This window comes from Sycon ciliatum, chromosome 13 (assembly GCF_964019385.1).
Source record: "Sycon ciliatum chromosome 13, ocSycCili1.1, whole genome shotgun sequence".
Taxonomy (NCBI): Eukaryota; Metazoa; Porifera; class Calcarea; order Leucosolenida; family Sycettidae; genus Sycon; species Sycon ciliatum.
In genome coordinates, this window is record NC_088655.1 from 3,701,064 (window position 1) to 3,718,563 (window position 17,500).

Below are 17,500 nucleotides of genomic sequence, written 5' to 3' on the forward strand. Positions count from 1 at the left end.
TGAGCTGGGAAAGAGGACATCAAGGTAGATAGGCAGCGAGCTCGAGCCCTTTCAAGCGTTTGATGTTTGTGTCTCCGAGTCCGTGATGCCTTTTTTGACAGTGATGCGTTCGCAGCCTCGACGCCGCAGTGCCAGCACTGCAGGCTTGTGGCAAGTTGTGCAGCAGTAGATCACTGGCAGGAGATCGACGGGCCACACACATTGCAACAGTTATCATGCTACGCTCGTGTCTGCGCCACGGCCGCTGGCTAGACTAGACTGCATGTGCCATGATGTGGCCGGTGTCGACATGTCGCGTGGCCCCTCCAAGCCTCGGTGATTCGGTGCATGTGTGCAGCGCAGCTGGCTGAGTTGGATCGACAACATCCAGGATTTGTGTGCTTTCTTGCTGTCAAAGACCGTTTTTTCTGCAGAGGAGACCCGGGAGAATGTTCTCCTCGTCTCCCTGGTGTCAGTTCTTTTGACTGTAATGTCTAGTTGCTCGTGCTCAGCACAACAGAGATGTCAGCGCAAGTGTCACCGTTTAGTCTTTGATTTGAACTGCCTTTGAGAGCGAGGCGCTACGACTACTGGCGTTGGCAATTATTTGAGATTGTTGACGTGGGAGGCGATCTCAACTATTTACTTCTCAAGCTCTCACAGACTCACGTCCGATTGCGTTCCCATGATGCGAAGGCGTGTATTACCGCTGTCTTTGTTGGATGGCTGCAGTGTATTCTTGTTGATCGGTTACCGTTACCTAGCGTGTACGTACAGACCACGCCGCTAGATACAGGTGCTGTGCGCTAGTACTGTACAAGTGGTGGAGAAGACTGCCTCCCAACTCGAAGTGATCATTACAGACGTGTGCACTCTCCGGATTATGGTCAGCAAGCTGCGATGTTTGCTGCGTTGACCTGCCTTTCGCTCTGACGCCTGGAGAGTAGCGATATTTGCACCCTATTCGAGGCGGCAATCAGCGGCCGGCCAGGATCTAGTGTTAGGCACGTCATAGTGTCGGAGACAACACTGCCATGCCACCGAGAAAGTAAGTAGCAAACGAAGCAGTTCTACAGTATGCATTAGCAGTGAGGATAGTTCCCCCAACTTTAGACAGTAACGCAGTATTAGTTTGTACGCCAGGCTTTGTTGATATTCAGCGCACACATGCATGAAGAAACATGTCTTATTCACAAATTTGACTCATTTTATGTACAACTGTGAACCAAAACTCAAGAGTTGCTTTTTTTGATAAGAAGGTGGCAACAGGTACTGAAACAGTGCTCAGCAGTGCACTGGGACTGACAGAGCCATCGCACTGTCATATAGCCTGGTTCACATTCGACGGGGTGCAACTGGTTCGCAAGTAAGGAGCGACGGGACACTCACGCCGCCAATTGGCGTGAATGTGAACGCCAAGAACGGAAACGTACTCATACTACTATCCGAATGGGGAAGAAGTGGAAGGATTGAATCAGCAGGGTTCAAGCCAGGAAAATTGTGGGGTGGGGGGGGGGGGGGGACAAACACTTCACCCGTTCTGTCCGTGTTCACTATGATGCGGGTTATGGGGTTATAGGGCTGTTACACGCCCGCTTGTTTGAGAGACTTATCCGCTCTCCCCTGACTCACTTGTGACGTCTGCATTATTATGGGTGAAGTGGTGGCCCGCCTATGCAAATGTATTTGCTTGATTTGTTCCTCAACACTTATTATTATTATTATTATTATTTATTCATATTTTACTAGGGCAGTCCCCACAGACCTATGGTCTTCTTACAGGGTGCCCTAGCCACGTGAAGATAGCGGAGCGAAATGCAGCAGGTAGGGATATGGTGCGAATCGCGGCAGGGAGGGCGTTCCATCGGTCAGCTCCAAGATAAGATACAGAGTGATAGCCAAAATACAATCTGGCATGGGGCAGTACCAGGCCGAGCAATTCCTGAGAACGGGTAATTCTAGCAGTGCGGGATGATGAGACAGCACGAGGAGTGAAAAGTCGGCAAAGTAGGGGACTAGCACGAGCATTTATGCATCTATGTAGAAACACATAGAGGTTGGCAGCATAGCGAATATTTAACGGTGTTAGGTGCTGTCTAGCTAAGATGGGTTGGATGGAGGCAGAGGGAGGGAAGCCAAAGACAGTGCGGATCGCCCGATTCGCGATGCTAATAAGAGCGTTATAGGTGGTCTGTCGCAGGCAGTGCACGTACGCATTGCTCGCGTACTCCAGGGTAGATTGGACAAATGCAAGATAGAAAGTTCGCTTGGCTCTAGCACTGAGAAGGTGGCGACAACGGCGAAATGCATTGACCTTGGCATTAACTTTACTTCTAATGTTACTTACTTGCTGTTGAAACGACAGATGCTCATCTATGATGATGCCCAGGTACTTGGCTTGCTGCGATTGCTGTATACGGCTGTTGCAAAACTGTAGGGCACAGTCTGCATGTACATTGGGTTTCCGTAGCAGCAGGAATTGCGTCTTGGATGGGTTCAGCTGTAGTCCATGGGCCTCCAGAAAGCTGCTCACACGGGTCAGATCATGTTCCAAGGTCTGTGTGGCAGTGGAAGGGGACGGGTCGGCAGCGTAGATGTTGGTGTCATCTGCATACAGGAGGCAGAGGGATGACTGTAGGCAGGCTGGTAGGCGCCTGGTGTACACCGTGAACAGTGCCGGTCCCAGGACAGAGCCCTGAGGGACACCGCGATTGGCCGTGTACGGGGTTCCAGGTGGTTGACGGAGGCATTTCACTTGCTGTGGTCGGCTGGACAGATAGCTGGAGAACCATTGTAGAACAGTGCCTCCTACTCCACAGCGCTGCAGCTCCAGAAGGAGCTCGCCATGCAGGACACAGTCAAAGGCGTTGCTGAGGTCGAGGAATGCTACAGCAGCCACGTTGCCAGAGTCCAGGGACCGCTGCCAACTGTCAATGCATAGCGCCAGTGCGTCACCGCATGAATGACAGGAGCGATAGGCGAACTGTTCGTCAGGTATAACATCACCTGCAGAGACCATGAACTGCCGGAACTGGTCGTAGACGATTCTTTCTAGGACTTTGGAAACGATGGGAAGAAGGGAGATTGGTCTATAGTTTGTGGGAGCGTTTTTATCACCTTTCTTGAAGACTGGACAGATTTGGGCAAGCTTGTATTGTTGTGTACTTCAGGTGATGCGGCCATGAATCCGCCTTACTTTGCTTTATCTTTTTACCATTGCCTTGTCACACAAAATGCAACATACAGGCGAGCACCCAGGGCGATTGGTTTGTGGCCGCTTTTCGTTGTGTTAACTGAAAAAAACACGAAAATCGAAAAATGAGTAGGGTGTTGCGCTCTATGAGTAGATTTCTAGCCTGGGGGGGGGGGGTGCTGCCCGGGGGGGAGGAGGGGGGGGGGGTAGGGGTGCTGCCCGGGGGGGGGGGGAGGGGGTAGAGGTGCTGCCCCCCTCCCCCCCCCTGGCTAGAACCCTGATCAGGTCACGTTCTCATACCGTGTGTGGGGACGCAAGCGTACAAAGCGGCTGGATTTCGAGTATGAACAGGCGACAGCTTTGTGCACCGATGCAAAACTGCTGCTTTTCAGCTTTCTGTACATAATGCTTCCCATGATAACTCACTGACTGGCTCACATGACGGAGTTGAATCATAGCAAGCTATGATTTTAAATCATTTGTTGTATTTCGGGATTTTCCAAGAGTGTGTCAGACGAACACATATTTTTCCCGACGGGCTCCTACGTCTTGTTATCTCGTGCCCCGTCGAATGTGAGCCAGGTTTTACATGAGACTTGATTGTCTGGAAAATGCTGGTTTGCGAACGGAACCAGTCAATCTCTCCGAAATTCCAATGGGTCAAGCACCGTTCACACATCTCACTGTGACTGACTGTGACTGTGTGTTCGGTATGTGCAGGAAGTCTGCAGGCAAGAAGAGCGGCAGTGCCAAGGGGACCCGCAAAGCGTTCGCCAAGAAATCCTCGGCCACTAAGGTTTGCTATGTTTGGGGTATGCCTACTGCTTCATAATTACGCTCTGCCTCCGCGGTGTTGAGCACTGTCAGCACACTGGGTACATCCTCCGGTGAAACTTGAAGTAGCGGCGAACAAGCCTTGATTGTCCTTGTTCTTCTGCCTTCATGCACGTGAAGTTGAACCGTGCATCCTCACTGAACCATAGTGTTTGTGCACAGCATAGTCAAACAGACTACTCATGAGTATCCCGTTCCTTTTATTAACGCCTCACGCGAGGAATCGATTTGCACTTGAGTTTGGAAGCTGGTACTTTGCCCCATAGTTCTTTGCGATCTGAGTGACCAGGACTTTTTAACTCAGTACCCCCCCCCCCCCCCACACACACACACCCCATGTAGAGGAGACGGTTCGGTACCGGAACAGTTTGACAGCCAATGTTGTATAGACCCAAACCAATCATCAGCGTGAATTATGCACTCAAAATATGTTTGTGGAAGGAAACTGGCATTTTGAAGTTTGCTCTGAGGCCAGAGTCGATCGAACTGGGCCACTCCTTTGTGTTGGCCCATTGCCTTCAATTTGCTCAATTTTTCGCTTCAAATCAGAGGTGGCTCCGAACCGGAAAGGTTTTAGAGTGCACGTCAAATTCACTCTGATTTCTGAAATTAGGTAATTGCTATCGCTCCACGATGGCCAGTACAGAGTAACAATAAGCCTTGTGTGTGCTTCCATCAGTTTTGATTGGTATAAGGTGCTTTATTGGCGAGAGGTGAGCTGCTGTTTACCTGCGACAAGAAGTTGATTTTTCAAAAGACGTTAAACTCAAGTCGCAGTGCGAAGCAACACGTCAAAAACTCACCTGCTTGGTATGGTGCTTCTGGTCATCGCAGAGCCATGACATTTTGGCTCGGAGTAAAACACATCGTAACGTTAGTCTCACTGTGACATATGTTTTCTAATCACAATACCAAGAGAGAAAGTGAATATTGAGTCCATTCTGGTTTGCAACCTATTTCCTATTTGAAACCGTCCCCTCGACTATGTAGACGTGTTGACAAGGTGTCTTGTCATATTGCTGACATTCTTACAGGTAACTGCTGAAATCGGTGATGGAACGCTAGAAGGACAGAGGCTGCAGCAAGAATTCTTGAAGAAGGCCAATGAGTGGATATTCAAGAACACCAGTCGTGCACTGGATCTCTTCCGATCGGTAGGTTTAGTCTATTGTGCTTATGTGTGGTGGTAGTTGTGTGTGCGCGGGGGGCATGTGTGCGAGCATGTATGTTTGTGTTTTAGCAGCTGAAGATTCGCCATGTGTAAATTCTCTGTTTTTGACGTCGTGAGGAAACCATGATTCAAACATGTCAGACCGCAGCAAGGTATCCAAGGCCAGACACATAATTTAGTCTGACTTCGCTCCCCCACATTCAGTAGCTGTTTGTTTTTGTCCACATAATTATTTATTTTACGATTTGGGTTTGTGAATAATAGAAAAAAACAAAAAACATGGGAGGATATACTCTTATTTTATTCTGAATGCGCTGCGACTCCAATTGGTCATTCTGAGCTTCGCTGATGAGACCCAACAAGGTTTTCCTAGCTGTTCAGAGTTTGAGCTCTTTTTGGTGGGTAGCAGTGTCAAGGTCAATCAGTATGCATGCGCGCGTGTGTGTGTGTGTGTGTGTGTTTGTGTGTGTGTGTGTGTGTGTGTGTGTGTGTGTGATGTGTGTGTGTGTGTGTGTGTGTGTGTCTGTCTCTTTGCCTATGTCTGTGCCTGTGTCTGTGTCTGAGCGAGTTTGTGTGTGTGAGTGTATGTTTGCGGGTGTGCTTGCGGGTGTGCTTGCGGGTGTATGTTTGCGGGTGTGCTCGCGTGTGTAAAAATGTGAATTTTTCCGTATTCTGCAGTTTGATGAGAACGGCGATGGAGTACTATCGCATGATGAGTTCCGTAAAGGCATGACACGACTGAAAGCACCGTTTACGGAAGCGGAGGTGGAGGCGGTCATCAAACTGATCGATATCGACGGGAGCGGAGACCTGGACTTTGATGTAAGGAACTGTGTTCTACTGTTACTGTATGCCGGAATTGTTTGCCCCCATTTTAGTTCGCGAATTGCGATGACAGGCCATTTTGTGCCTGCAAACGTTTGCGATTGGAGTCTACAGTTTCGCGTTTTGTGCCCACTTATTTTCGCGATTTCACACCCATCGCGAAAATCGCGAGCGTTTCAGGATCACAAAGGGTTCTGGGCTAACACTCTTTTAAAGTTGTGCTTGGTGACATCCGACCCACAGTGCATACTTGATGACCTCAACTTCCACCGCCCTTGACGCTCTGGAAGTGGTACAGATGCGACTGGACGTACACATGCACACGTACAGTCATGTCATCGGGCATGGGCCAGGGGCGCCACTTTTGCACATTGGCTCGGATTTCCGTGAGCACCACTGTAGTTGTTTAAGGTGTAGCTTGTTGCATGGCTAACAGGTATGCAATCGACACTCTGTGTGAGAAGTCTCTATCGTAGAGCACACACCACTGTCGCAATAGCCAATGGGAAAGTAACGTAAATGGAGGTGGGGGGATTTGCACAAAATGATAAAACGTGAGTGGTTGATATTCCTGAGAGACTTTTTCTTCTGTTCGGGGTAATCCTGCTGCGTGTTTCTGCTGCGTCCGTACATGCATGAATATGGCATTGGCAAAATGTATACTTGCTTCAAATTTCTTTCTAATAATATTCTTCATCCGCTTGTCTGGTTTTTTTTGCTTGGTCTGTGGTATCATCTACGCCTGCAGGAGTTCAAGAATGGAATTCGCTATCGTCACCCGAAGCCGACGGCCGCCAAGGGTGACGGCCTGCCACCGTTGACTCTACTGCGCGATCCCATGCAGCTGTGTCCTCACTGTGGTCTGGGCCTGTGGAATCCATACACACCCAGCCATCCACGGTATGTTCTATATTGCACTATTTGAATAACAGTCCAATAGCAGTAGCATCCTCATGTTGCCTGGTGATTGCGCAAAGCGGGATTCACAGAAGCATTTTTTTGCGATTCGACGGCCGCGAAACCGGGAAATCCCCAAATCGTAGCCATCTCCCAGCCCACGCAACTGCCGCAAAAGCATAGTGACCAACCACCAAAACCTCCATCCCTTGACAAGACATGCAGAATCCCTGGATTTCTTTCAAAATCCCTTGATGGCGCAAAAAACAAGTGAAAAAGAGCTTTTCCCGCAAAAAACGTTCGACTCTGCAGATCTGCGTACAGCACAGTTCGACCCTGCAGTGCAGTTCGATAAGTCGGCATCCGCCTGTCACTTTGTCAGTGCAGATCTTGCAGCCTAGGCTGGTCAGGTCTTGAAAGTGTCGTGCACAGGTCGAAGTGCGAATGGCACCGTACATATTTTTGCAAACACCGGGACATTCGGGCGAATCCATGGAGTTTTCAGGAAAATCCTGTATCAGACAAAACTGTGACTTTTCCGGGAGTTTGCTGGAAATCCCTGGGACCCCGTGAGTAGTGTTGATTTCCCGGGATATTCCCGGGAAAACCGGGAGGATTGGCCAGTATGCAAATGGGCCATCGCAAAAGTTGAGCTTGTCTCAACTTTTGCGATGCGATGTGGCGTACGATTTTGACCTTTTCTGCATCAAAGTCGCACAAAGGTTCAAGATTTGCCTGTAAATGTGTACAAGTTGTACCAAACCACACGAATACCATGGTGACGTACCCACCTGCATTGAACTTCGCGCCAAATCACCAAGGCGTCGTCGCATCTCTGACTTCTTCTGTGAATGGTATTTCGCGAGTTCGCATTGCACGCCTCTGTCGCAGATTGCGTCGCCCATCGCATCGAAAAAAAGCTTCTTTGAATTCCGCTTAAGCATGAAGCTCAGAGTAGCGATTATCAAGCCTTGCTTGCCCATGTTGTTCTGTGAATGACAGTCCATGAAAGTCAGCAATGGCAGAATCATATCATTGCTGACTTCTGTATGTAGTGTATAGTGATTGTCGCAGCATTGTCTCTCTCCGAAATGTCTTTGTCTCTCGCCTGTATTATAATGCGCATGCTTGTTGTAAAGTAAATCAGTCCTTGTTTTGTCCCGCAATGGACTCCCGCGTGCCTTGCAGGTCGACAACAACAGTCTAGTGTGAAATGCCGAAAACATTTCCACATTTGGTGGTATGCATATGTGTACTAAAAATCAACCTGTAGAGAATAAGAAATATAAAGGACCAAGGAACTACAAGTTACAATGTAATGTCCCCTAACACCACCAGTTACTAAACAATCAGCTTGGTCCTATATTCTTTTTATAAATAATCCTTGGCTCTCCATCTGAGTTCATTCTTTTAGAGAATAAGATATTATTTTTCACCATGCTGTATTTGATTCTCCCTGCAGTTATTTACACGTGAACTTGAAGTTGATGGAGTTTCGCGAGCGACCCGATCATCCGTGTCATCTAGTGCTGAGTGCCTGCTCGTCCACAACCATATACGCACTGGCTCGGCGCGTCCACGAAGAGCACGGTGGCACCACGTCTTCCTTATCCATATACAGGTATGTATTGTGTTGACAGTGATGACAGTGATCGTATGATACCACACGTACTCTGAGTACAGTCTCTCTTTCTCTCTCTCTCTCTCTTTCTGTGTCTCTGTCTCTCTCTCCCTGAATTTTAATGACGTTTCCCGGCATAATTTATATAAGGGGGGGGGGAGGGACGCGAGTGAGAGGGGGGGGGGGGAGGTTGAGGGGAACGAACGCTCCACAAAAGACTTGGAATTAAGCGAGTAAAGAGCGCCTTTAGGGACTTGGCGCTTCTGATCCTTCATCTCCTGCTCCTTCATCTTCTGCCGCTGTTTTCGGTTTCTGCTTCTTCGTCTGCTGCCACTCTTTCTCATTTGTATGCTGCTGCTGATGTTCCCTTTCCGCACTCCAGGTATATCTCGCCGGAAGACCGTGACAAAGACTGGGACGACAGCGAACCGCTGGACGAGGCACTGACGCTGGAGGACTGCGGCTACGAGGGTGGGTCGCGCATCCGTCCCAAGTCCATAACGCTGTGCTACGACTTCCTGCCGGTCCTGTGCAGGTGTCCGCTGCTCAACGCCGGCCAGGTCGGCAGCAGTGGAACCAGGAGCTCGCAGGCGCGGAAGTGGGGCACAGGGTTACTATAGCAACCGTGGGAGTGCACAGGCACGAACGTGTGGCACATGGTTACTATAGCAACCAACCCAGCATTACTGTGCAGAGCTGTAATGACTATATGCCACTAGAGTTGAAGACTAGTACAACTCTTGCTTTGGACAGTGTTCTCCGCTATAACAGTTACTATGGCCAGTGCCAGTGGGTGCCATGCGTATTGCTTGCAGTGTAGCAGTAACAGTTTGCAGTGGTAGGTCTCGAACGCAGTTACGCAGCAAACGCGCACTTCTCGAATAGGGTATTGTCCGCTACCTGTCCGCGATATGTCCGCAGATCGAGTGGGTCATGGTTATGCGCGTCAGCACGCCAATCAGTACAGTACTGGCAGTACGTGCAGTCACCTGCGTGTGTGTCGGTCTTGTTGTGGTCTTTCTAACACCACTGTACGAGACACCAACCTGAAACTGAGGCATATGTGCCCGTTCACTGCATCATCGGTGCGATTTTTTCCCCAACTGATCCAAGTCTTCTAGTTTTTTTAGGACAACTCGTACTATTATCATCTGCTTCTTCTCTGTCTTCTGTGTCCCTGTGTCTTATCGCGTTCAGTCCCTATTGTGATGCCGTTTGGTTTGGTTTGATTTGCGATGTGTTTTAAAGTAGACAGATGGTTGTTTCCCCACTTGTCGAGTTTGAGATCAGTGGCCTTGCGCATTTTGAAAAATGATGTCTGTTAATTTATTTTTAATTTCCGAAGAGATTTGTGGCATTTCCTCACTTTTTAGAGGGCCCAGGGCCTCAGTGTGTGCTGTGGAATTTGTAATTTTCATGTGTATTAAAGTAGAATTGTGTGGCGACAATCTGTGATATGTCGCGGTGCTTCGTGTTTTCATGTCGATTTTAGAAATTATCACGTCGTTTTACTTTTGAAGCTGGCTCTCAAAGTGGAAAGTCACTTCTATTTTTTGCTTGAGTTATTCGTGAGGTCTTGATTGGAACATTCATTCAACAAATCATTCACCTATAGTATTTTTTAATTCAATATTATTATGAGTGATGTTTTGGCTAAAGATTTTCCCGAATTGAAGTACTAGTATATTTATAATATCCCCTCCTTGTCATCAAACTTCAAAGTTTCATATTCTCAATCTATATAGTATAATTATTGTCAGTGTTGGGTGGTATAGCTCACCAGGCAACCCATCCTGGGTCAATAATGTACGAGTTTAGGGGGTTCAACCCCCGTTGTGTGATGTACTAGGGGCAGTGTACTGAGAACTTCATGTACATAAGCACGGTGTGATGCAGATCCATTGTGATGACAATACGGAGGAATCTTGTGCGATGCTGCGGTGTGATAACGAGTTGTGCGCCATTATAGAAGCTTAGCTGAGCGGTGCATCTGTTATAATTATAGGATTGATGCATGGCGTGAATCTACATGCATGGCAGAATGTTGTTGTTGTGTGTATTCTACATGTACATGCACATGTAGAATGGTGGGTGATGCTGATAGTGGATGGTGTTACCTGTTTTAGGTGTACATCACACCATGCATATGAAATGCCGGCATAGTGTGAGACCTGCTGACATGCAAACTAGAACCGTCAATGGTGTGTAAAACAGAACTGTGTGTGACATAGAATGTGATGATTTGGTGCATGCATGATCATGACGTGGAGATCTAGAAGGTGAATGTAATGTTCAGTCTGAATGCGATTGAACCTGAGCACCTACATGAAAGAGCCCAAATCGCACTGATGCGAGAGAATGTTTAAAGGTTCTAAAATGTCTCCTCATATATCCCATGCCCGTTGAACAGCAATCACACGGGATATACTTCATCACTTGGGAGTGTTTAAAAGTGGACATTATCAGGCTATTGTTTATTCTGAGTACATCCTCCATCCTCAAATTTTGTTTGAGGTAGTCTCAGGTCACCCAGTGATTTCAAGAGTAATTATTTATGTAGGGTTGGATCATGTGCATGGTACAAGGTGTTGGTGCTATCGATCTCATAATCCTAGCGTGCCAAGGATATGCTTCATTGGTAGAGCGACAGGTAGCATAGTATGCGTGTACTGCATGGTATTATGCAGGTCTAGTGTGGGGTTCAGTACCCGTCGACTGCTCATCCTGGAATATTGAAGCAAGAAAGCTCCTGGAACTTTGGTACCCCACAGAAGTTTACACATCCGCATGATTGTACATGTACAGCCTCATATCCATGCAAACGAGTTGAGATCGGAACTGAGGCTGTGTTTTTGTTTGTTCCTCATTATGACCTCTTATCAAGATAGCCTGGCAGTAACAGAGTTAATCATTGCCACGGAGACGCTACAGGTGATGATGTTTCACAGGCACGCAGTTACTGCCATGCTGGTACTAGTAGTGATTACAAATTCAATGATAGTGGCTGAGTGGTGGAGTGGAGCGCAACGCTAGCTGAATGCACTGCTATGCGGATGCATGACCTCTTTGTGTATGTGCATGCGTGTCAATCCCGTCAGCTAACAGTATACCTTTGTAGCCTGGCAGAGACTGTTCACATCTACAATGGCTGTGGTTGCAGTTCAGCTCTGCTGCTGCTACTTGTGCTCATACTACGTACAGATACATCTATCCGGAGGATTTGGAACTAAGATCCTGTACTAGTAATATCATTCTCCGTGATCTGCCATGGACAGGCATGTCATTGTGGTCATGGCGGTCTGTCCAAGTCTGCTGCAGCCTGAAAGTGATCTCTGGCTTGCGATGGCAGGAGTTCTACTTCTAGTTCCACGAATGCCTGCTTTAGTACGGCATACATGTACAACTCCATGTCCCAGACTTAGACATTGAGCTGCATGGATTGTAAAGGCTCTGATGAACATGTCATGCTTGACCGCCTTACTTCTACATACTGCATAATGAAGGACAGTACATGCACGGTGTGTGTGCGCGCCCGTGTGAGTCCCTGATATTCATGTCTGCTGCTTGATTGAGCTGTGTTACGTTTTAGCTCACGCCTTTTTGCCAGTTGCATTCCATCTGTCAGAGTTTCTTGCCCAGTCTGCCACTGCTTCAGCCCTAGCGAACAGTTCTGGCAGTCCTGGCACGTGCCTGTAGAATCCTCACCTCCACTGTAGTGTAGGCAGGCTCTACTCGAAAGTCTACAGTACTGCAACTGGACGCACGCAACGGACGAATTCAAGCTTCAGCCAGGCATGGTGGTTTTTGAACAAGGAATATCTGATGAAGTGATGAGGAATTGTCCAGCTGAACAGCGAGTAATACTCTCAATGCAGTCGAGTTAGCTCTGAAGATGTTAGAATTCTGAAACAATCAACCTTAATTCACCTCGATCGTTTGTGTCCTGAACGTCTCTTGGGGCAACACGGCCTTGTCTAGCGGTCACGTTAGTAGTAGTGGACGCAAATAAGCCCTCTTGCCGAAAGGCGGGGCAGGATTAGGATTACACTGCTAAGGTAGAATTTCCTTGGAGCCGATGACAATGGCAGACATCAGAGGGAGCGTCTGTGGCGAGTGCCATCGAGAACATGCTCTTGCGTTCGACCCGCGCATTGGGCGGAGAAAAACAGTTCGTCCCGGACGAGCGAGGGGCACCGGTGCGTTCAGTTCCGTATTCGTATTATCCGTAGTTCTTGTCGTTTATTTATTTGCAAGTGGCGTTGATTCCCAAGCCGCTGATCAGATGTGTTATAATTCCGATGGCTCGCCTAGTCGCTGCATTCCTGCTGAGGCGGCTCGTCCGTTGATCAATGCCGAAGAATGGTCTACGAACAGCTCTTGTGCACCGAGCGAGGTCTTCTGCGAACTAAACAGCGGAGTAGTGATGTGCCAGAATTGCAGCTCACAGTTCGCCGTCGGTTTTCTCACTGACCTCTCTGCCATCAGCGTGCCCACGTTTTGGCAATCAGCTCTACTGCCGTCTACATCCTCCAATGTCATTCTCTCATTCTCTGGCTACACAAACATGCATCTGGTTCATTCCCTCCTCATGTCCTTCGACAAGCCACCACGAAGTGTTTTCATGGAGAAAAGTATCGACGGCGGCAGCACGTGGACTGCGATAGCCTACTTCGCCGTGGATTGCATGAGCACGTACGGTATCATGCCCAACGCGGACGTTTCCAGTGCTCCGGGAACACCTCGCTGTGAACCGCTGGACCCGAGCCAGACCGTTCTGACCTTTCAGTCATCGACTGGACGCGTTGTCGGGCAGCAAGATACACACGACCATCTCATCCAAACGAACGAAGATTACAGGCGGTTCACGAGTGCGAACGCTGTTCGAATCGTCTTGGACGACGTGAGCAGGCCAACGGCGGCGGAGATCAGCAGTAGCGGACGGAGCCTGGACTTGTTCAACTACTATCGTGTGTCCAACGCCGCCATCTATTCGCAGCTGCAGTGTTTTGGACACGGTGGAGCGAGCACATTGACCGGAAACTGTGTTTGCGAGCACAGAACGACGGGCAGCGATTGCATGACTTGCCAGGACTTCTTCGTGGATTTGCCGTGGATGCCAGCAACGGATAGCAATCCTTTCGAGTGCAAAGGTGAGCTTGATAGCGAATCGTGCATATCGGACGTGGTTGGCGTGCAAGGAGAGGGTTTTGTCAATGTGGACTCTGTGAATATGCTACAATAGTACCATGTACGGTTAGAGGGTCCAACTCGAGTTTCGAGGCGTTTTTGTTTGTTCTGGTAGATGTACGGTAGAAGACACGATTTTTATCAATAGAGATGTTGCCCACAACAAAATTTGTGGCTCCGTAACGATAAAAAAAGCTAACGAATATTCGTAAACCGTGAGGTTGCGCACAACGTGTGAACTTGTTCCTAATCCTAGTCTGTTTCGGTCGCGTTTGGACTAATCTTCGCAGCAACTTTCGTTACTCGAACCCGGACGGCCGAAATCTTACGGATTTCCATTGTGCGCCACCTCTCTAATGATCAATGAACATTTGATGGTGTATGAAACTTACCCCCTCCCCTCCTCCTCCCAAGGGGGGTGGGGGGGGGGGGGGTGGGGGTGATGACGTATGTGTGAGGATTTCCTTAGCTTTGCTATGTGCAGGAAACCGTCAGCGTTACAACAATGACCTAGCCGGCTGTCTCTGTTCTGTTCTGCCTTTGTGGTAATGCTCCATCCTTGTGGTGTTGAGCACTCTAGGCAATCTGGGAACTCTCGCTATTATGTGTGTGCATGTATGTTTAGGCTAAACCTGCTCGTTTGAATACTGGGATGTTCTTGTTTGCAGAGTGCAATTGCAATCAGCACAGCGGACAGTGCGTGTTCAATCAAACTCTGTTCGAGGACTCTCTGGCAAGCATCAGCGGCCCATCAGGCGGCCATTGTATGAACTGCCTCCACAACACCATGGGGCCTCACTGTGAGGAGTGTGTTGACGGCCATTATCCCGATGACAATCTCTACGCAAACAACTCCGCTTGGTGCCTTCGTAAGTGCTATGGTCTTTCATACAGCCTTGGAGAATCAGGCTGAACATCATTGTGCCGTGTGTTGGGATAGTTTGGTGTTTCATACCACCCTCGGTCTCACTCTCACACACTCACACACTCACTTACTCACTCACTTACTCAAACCATACACACAGAGTCACTCTCTGAAGCTCGCTCACTCACTCATTCACCTGTACACACGCACACACACACACACACACGCACACACACGCACACACGCGCGCGCACACACACACAGACTCTCTCTCTCTCTCTCTCTCTCTCCCTCCCTCTCTCTCCCGTCTGGCTCTTCCGTCCTTCCTTCTTTCTCTCCTTTACTCACTCCCTGGTATTTGTTCGTTCCCCGGTATGTTTATATAGCTTGTAACTGTGATATCCGTGGTACCATCAGCAACCAGACACGTTGCTTGAAGAATTGGCGTAGTCCCGTTCCCGGTCTGAACGGCCTGTGCTTGTGTCGGAGTCTGACCAGCGGTATGCAGTGTCATCAGTGCAAACCCAACGCCTACGCGTACGACAGCAATGTCGATACTGGATGCACAGGTAAGCCGATCCATCATAACAGCTGCATTGGTTGATTGGTCTGTCTCTTTTAGAGTCCAGTCAGGCACGATACGGTCACTACGGTATTGACCATACCAATCTCCCTGTGAATTGATCAAATGCGCTGATGTGTCCTCTAAATTTGGAAATTTTTCTGAGGAGCCACCCCGACACCGGGAGTAAATTATACTTCAGTAGGCTCATCCTAAAATGCCTTCCGACGTCCCTGGAGTCAATGAGCAAACAGGCGAACTTGCCTAATGACAAGGTATCGATTTAGTGTTGATGTACATGAAGATGTCCCAGTGGCTAGACCAGCTAATGTGTTTACTGCCTTGGTGCTACCTTGCTTCTATTGAGGGTGGATCATTCGTAACTTGGGTGGTAGATTTGTGTACGATTGCGGATCACCCTTGCTCCTACTCGGATGGATGATTCGTAGCGTTGGTGATTTGTATGGGTACGGGTCAGGATCATCATTGTGCCTACCTTCTTCAATATATATTATATATAATGTGTATGTGTGCGCGCGCGCGTGTGTGTGTGTGTGTGTGTGTGTGTGCATGTATAGATTGCCAGTGCTTGATCAGCGGTACTGTGAACGGCGACACGACATGCCATAACGTGACGGGTCAGTGCGGCTGCAAGGACAACACCGAGGGTCTGCGTTGCAACACATGCAAGGACGGCTTCTTCAACCTGACCAGCGGAAACACCGCGGGCTGCGAACCGTGCGCCTGCGTTCTCGGCTACTCCACGCACAACACGTGCGATGCGGTGACTGGACAGTGTTTGTGTCGACCTGGGTTCACGGGACGGCGATGTGAGAGTGTCATACCGGGACGCTACGTACCCGATATCGATCACATCCGACTCGAGGCGGAGAGTCTGGCAACCATCGAGTACCTCTCGAATGGCGTAGGGTACTATCGTTTGGCGGCGTCACCCGGCAGTGTGCGGCGCGGTCCCCTGCAAGTACCGATGACTCTGTCGTACTGCCTGTACGTGCGCTACAACACGAGTAGTGCGGTAAGTGTAACTGTGCGTGTCGTGGGTGGAGGCGCCGATGACTCCTACTCTGCCGTTGCTAGTCCGACTGGAGCTGTCGTGCGCCTAACAACTGTGCAGTTCACGGAGCAAGTCTCATATGAGTTCATTGTCAGCTCCAACGTGGAGGTAAGGAAGTTGCTGGTGGAAATGTTAAGCTAGCCATCTCTTTGATTATTATCTAATGAATTCTGCGTCTATAGAAGAAAAAAGGACCAAGGAACTACAAGTTACACTATAATGTCCACTAACACCACCAGTTACTAAACAATCAGCTCATGCGATAACATTGCACGACACTTTCTTCTATAAATTAATCTGTGTGTTGGAACGCCATAGCATGCGCTCCATTCCTACATCCGTATGTTCATTTCTGTTCCTATTTCCACTCAGGTGCTGATTGACTCAATCGTGTTAGTGCCCGAAGTCACCCAGCTGCCGCAGTTCAGCACATCCGGTGCTCTCGCCGAGTTCACCGGGGCGGGCTGTGGAAGCAGTGGTTGTGACGCACTGAGCGCCAGTGCATCGCAGTTGTCGGTGACGTGTCGCAGCATTCTGTCGCGAGCAATGGCCGAGCTCCATGGCATGGCGAATGGTAAGGGTTTGTGCCCACAACTGGATTTCTGCTGTATTGTACTAAATAGATGATTGCACAGGCAATAAGTAGCAAACATTACATGTACAGTGCATCTCCGAGCAGATCACAAGGCTTCTCATGTCACAATCTAAAGGTCATAGTTGGTTGGGGCATGTGAAATCCACAATGAAGAGCACTTCGAGCGTTTCACTGTGTACCTTGACGTGTGTATGTGTATGTGTATGTGTATGTGGTGTGTGTGTGTGTACGCGTCCTGCAGACTGTGCTTGCTCTGCTCCAGGCCAGGTAGCAGGCAGCACGAGCTGTGATCCGATCGGTGGTCACTGCAGCTGCCTGGCATCGCACACTACTCGTACATGTTCCGAGTGTGCAGGCGAGTACTTTGTCAACGGTTCTTCAGCAACCGGCTGCCAGGGTAAGAAATACTAAGAATGAACTCCAATGTTACCAGATGTAATTGATGGTAGATTTCCCATTTCCCGGGAGAGTCCCACTGACCTTTCCGTATCTTCAGAAGTGCCACCTTTGAGGGGATCAAGGTTCAAATGCAGCACCCATAGCGACAGTTGTTGGAGAAAGTCGCAATTGTACTTATTGGAAAGCTGTGTCCCCGGAGTTTCTCCTTTGTTCTAGCAGCCTTCTAGGAACACCTGTCTGTCTGTCCGTCCGTCCGTGCGCCCGTGCGTCCGTCCGTCCGTGCGTCTGTGCGTGCAT

At 49.0% G+C, this 17,500-nt stretch overlaps 2 protein-coding genes across 2 annotated transcripts in view; both read left to right on the top strand.

Moving 5' to 3' along the window:
* Window positions 1-373: 373 nt before the first annotated feature.
* On the top strand, window positions 374-10,433 carry LOC135829393 (uncharacterized). Its single transcript, XM_065341802.1, has 7 exons — window positions 374-1,027; window positions 3,893-3,968; window positions 5,041-5,160; window positions 5,856-5,999; window positions 6,751-6,902; window positions 8,362-8,520; window positions 8,903-10,433. The coding sequence occupies exons 1-7, from the start codon at window positions 1,014-1,016 to the stop codon at window positions 9,138-9,140; spliced, it is 903 nt and encodes a 300-aa protein (XP_065197874.1). The 5' UTR covers window positions 374-1,013; the 3' UTR covers window positions 9,141-10,433.
* A 1,823-nt stretch (window positions 10,434-12,256) lies between these two features.
* Window positions 12,257-17,500, top strand: part of LOC135829698 (laminin-like protein lam-2) — a 19,406-nt gene continuing 14,162 nt past the window's right edge. The window contains exons 1-6 of the mRNA XM_065342089.1: window positions 12,257-13,670; window positions 14,376-14,576; window positions 14,959-15,141; window positions 15,713-16,317; window positions 16,582-16,783; window positions 17,046-17,201. Of these exons, the coding sequence (XP_065198161.1) occupies window positions 12,596-13,670; window positions 14,376-14,576; window positions 14,959-15,141; window positions 15,713-16,317; window positions 16,582-16,783; window positions 17,046-17,201 (2,422 nt within the window). The 5' untranslated portion in view covers window positions 12,257-12,595. The remainder of the gene's footprint in view (window positions 13,671-14,375; window positions 14,577-14,958; window positions 15,142-15,712; window positions 16,318-16,581; window positions 16,784-17,045; window positions 17,202-17,500) is intronic.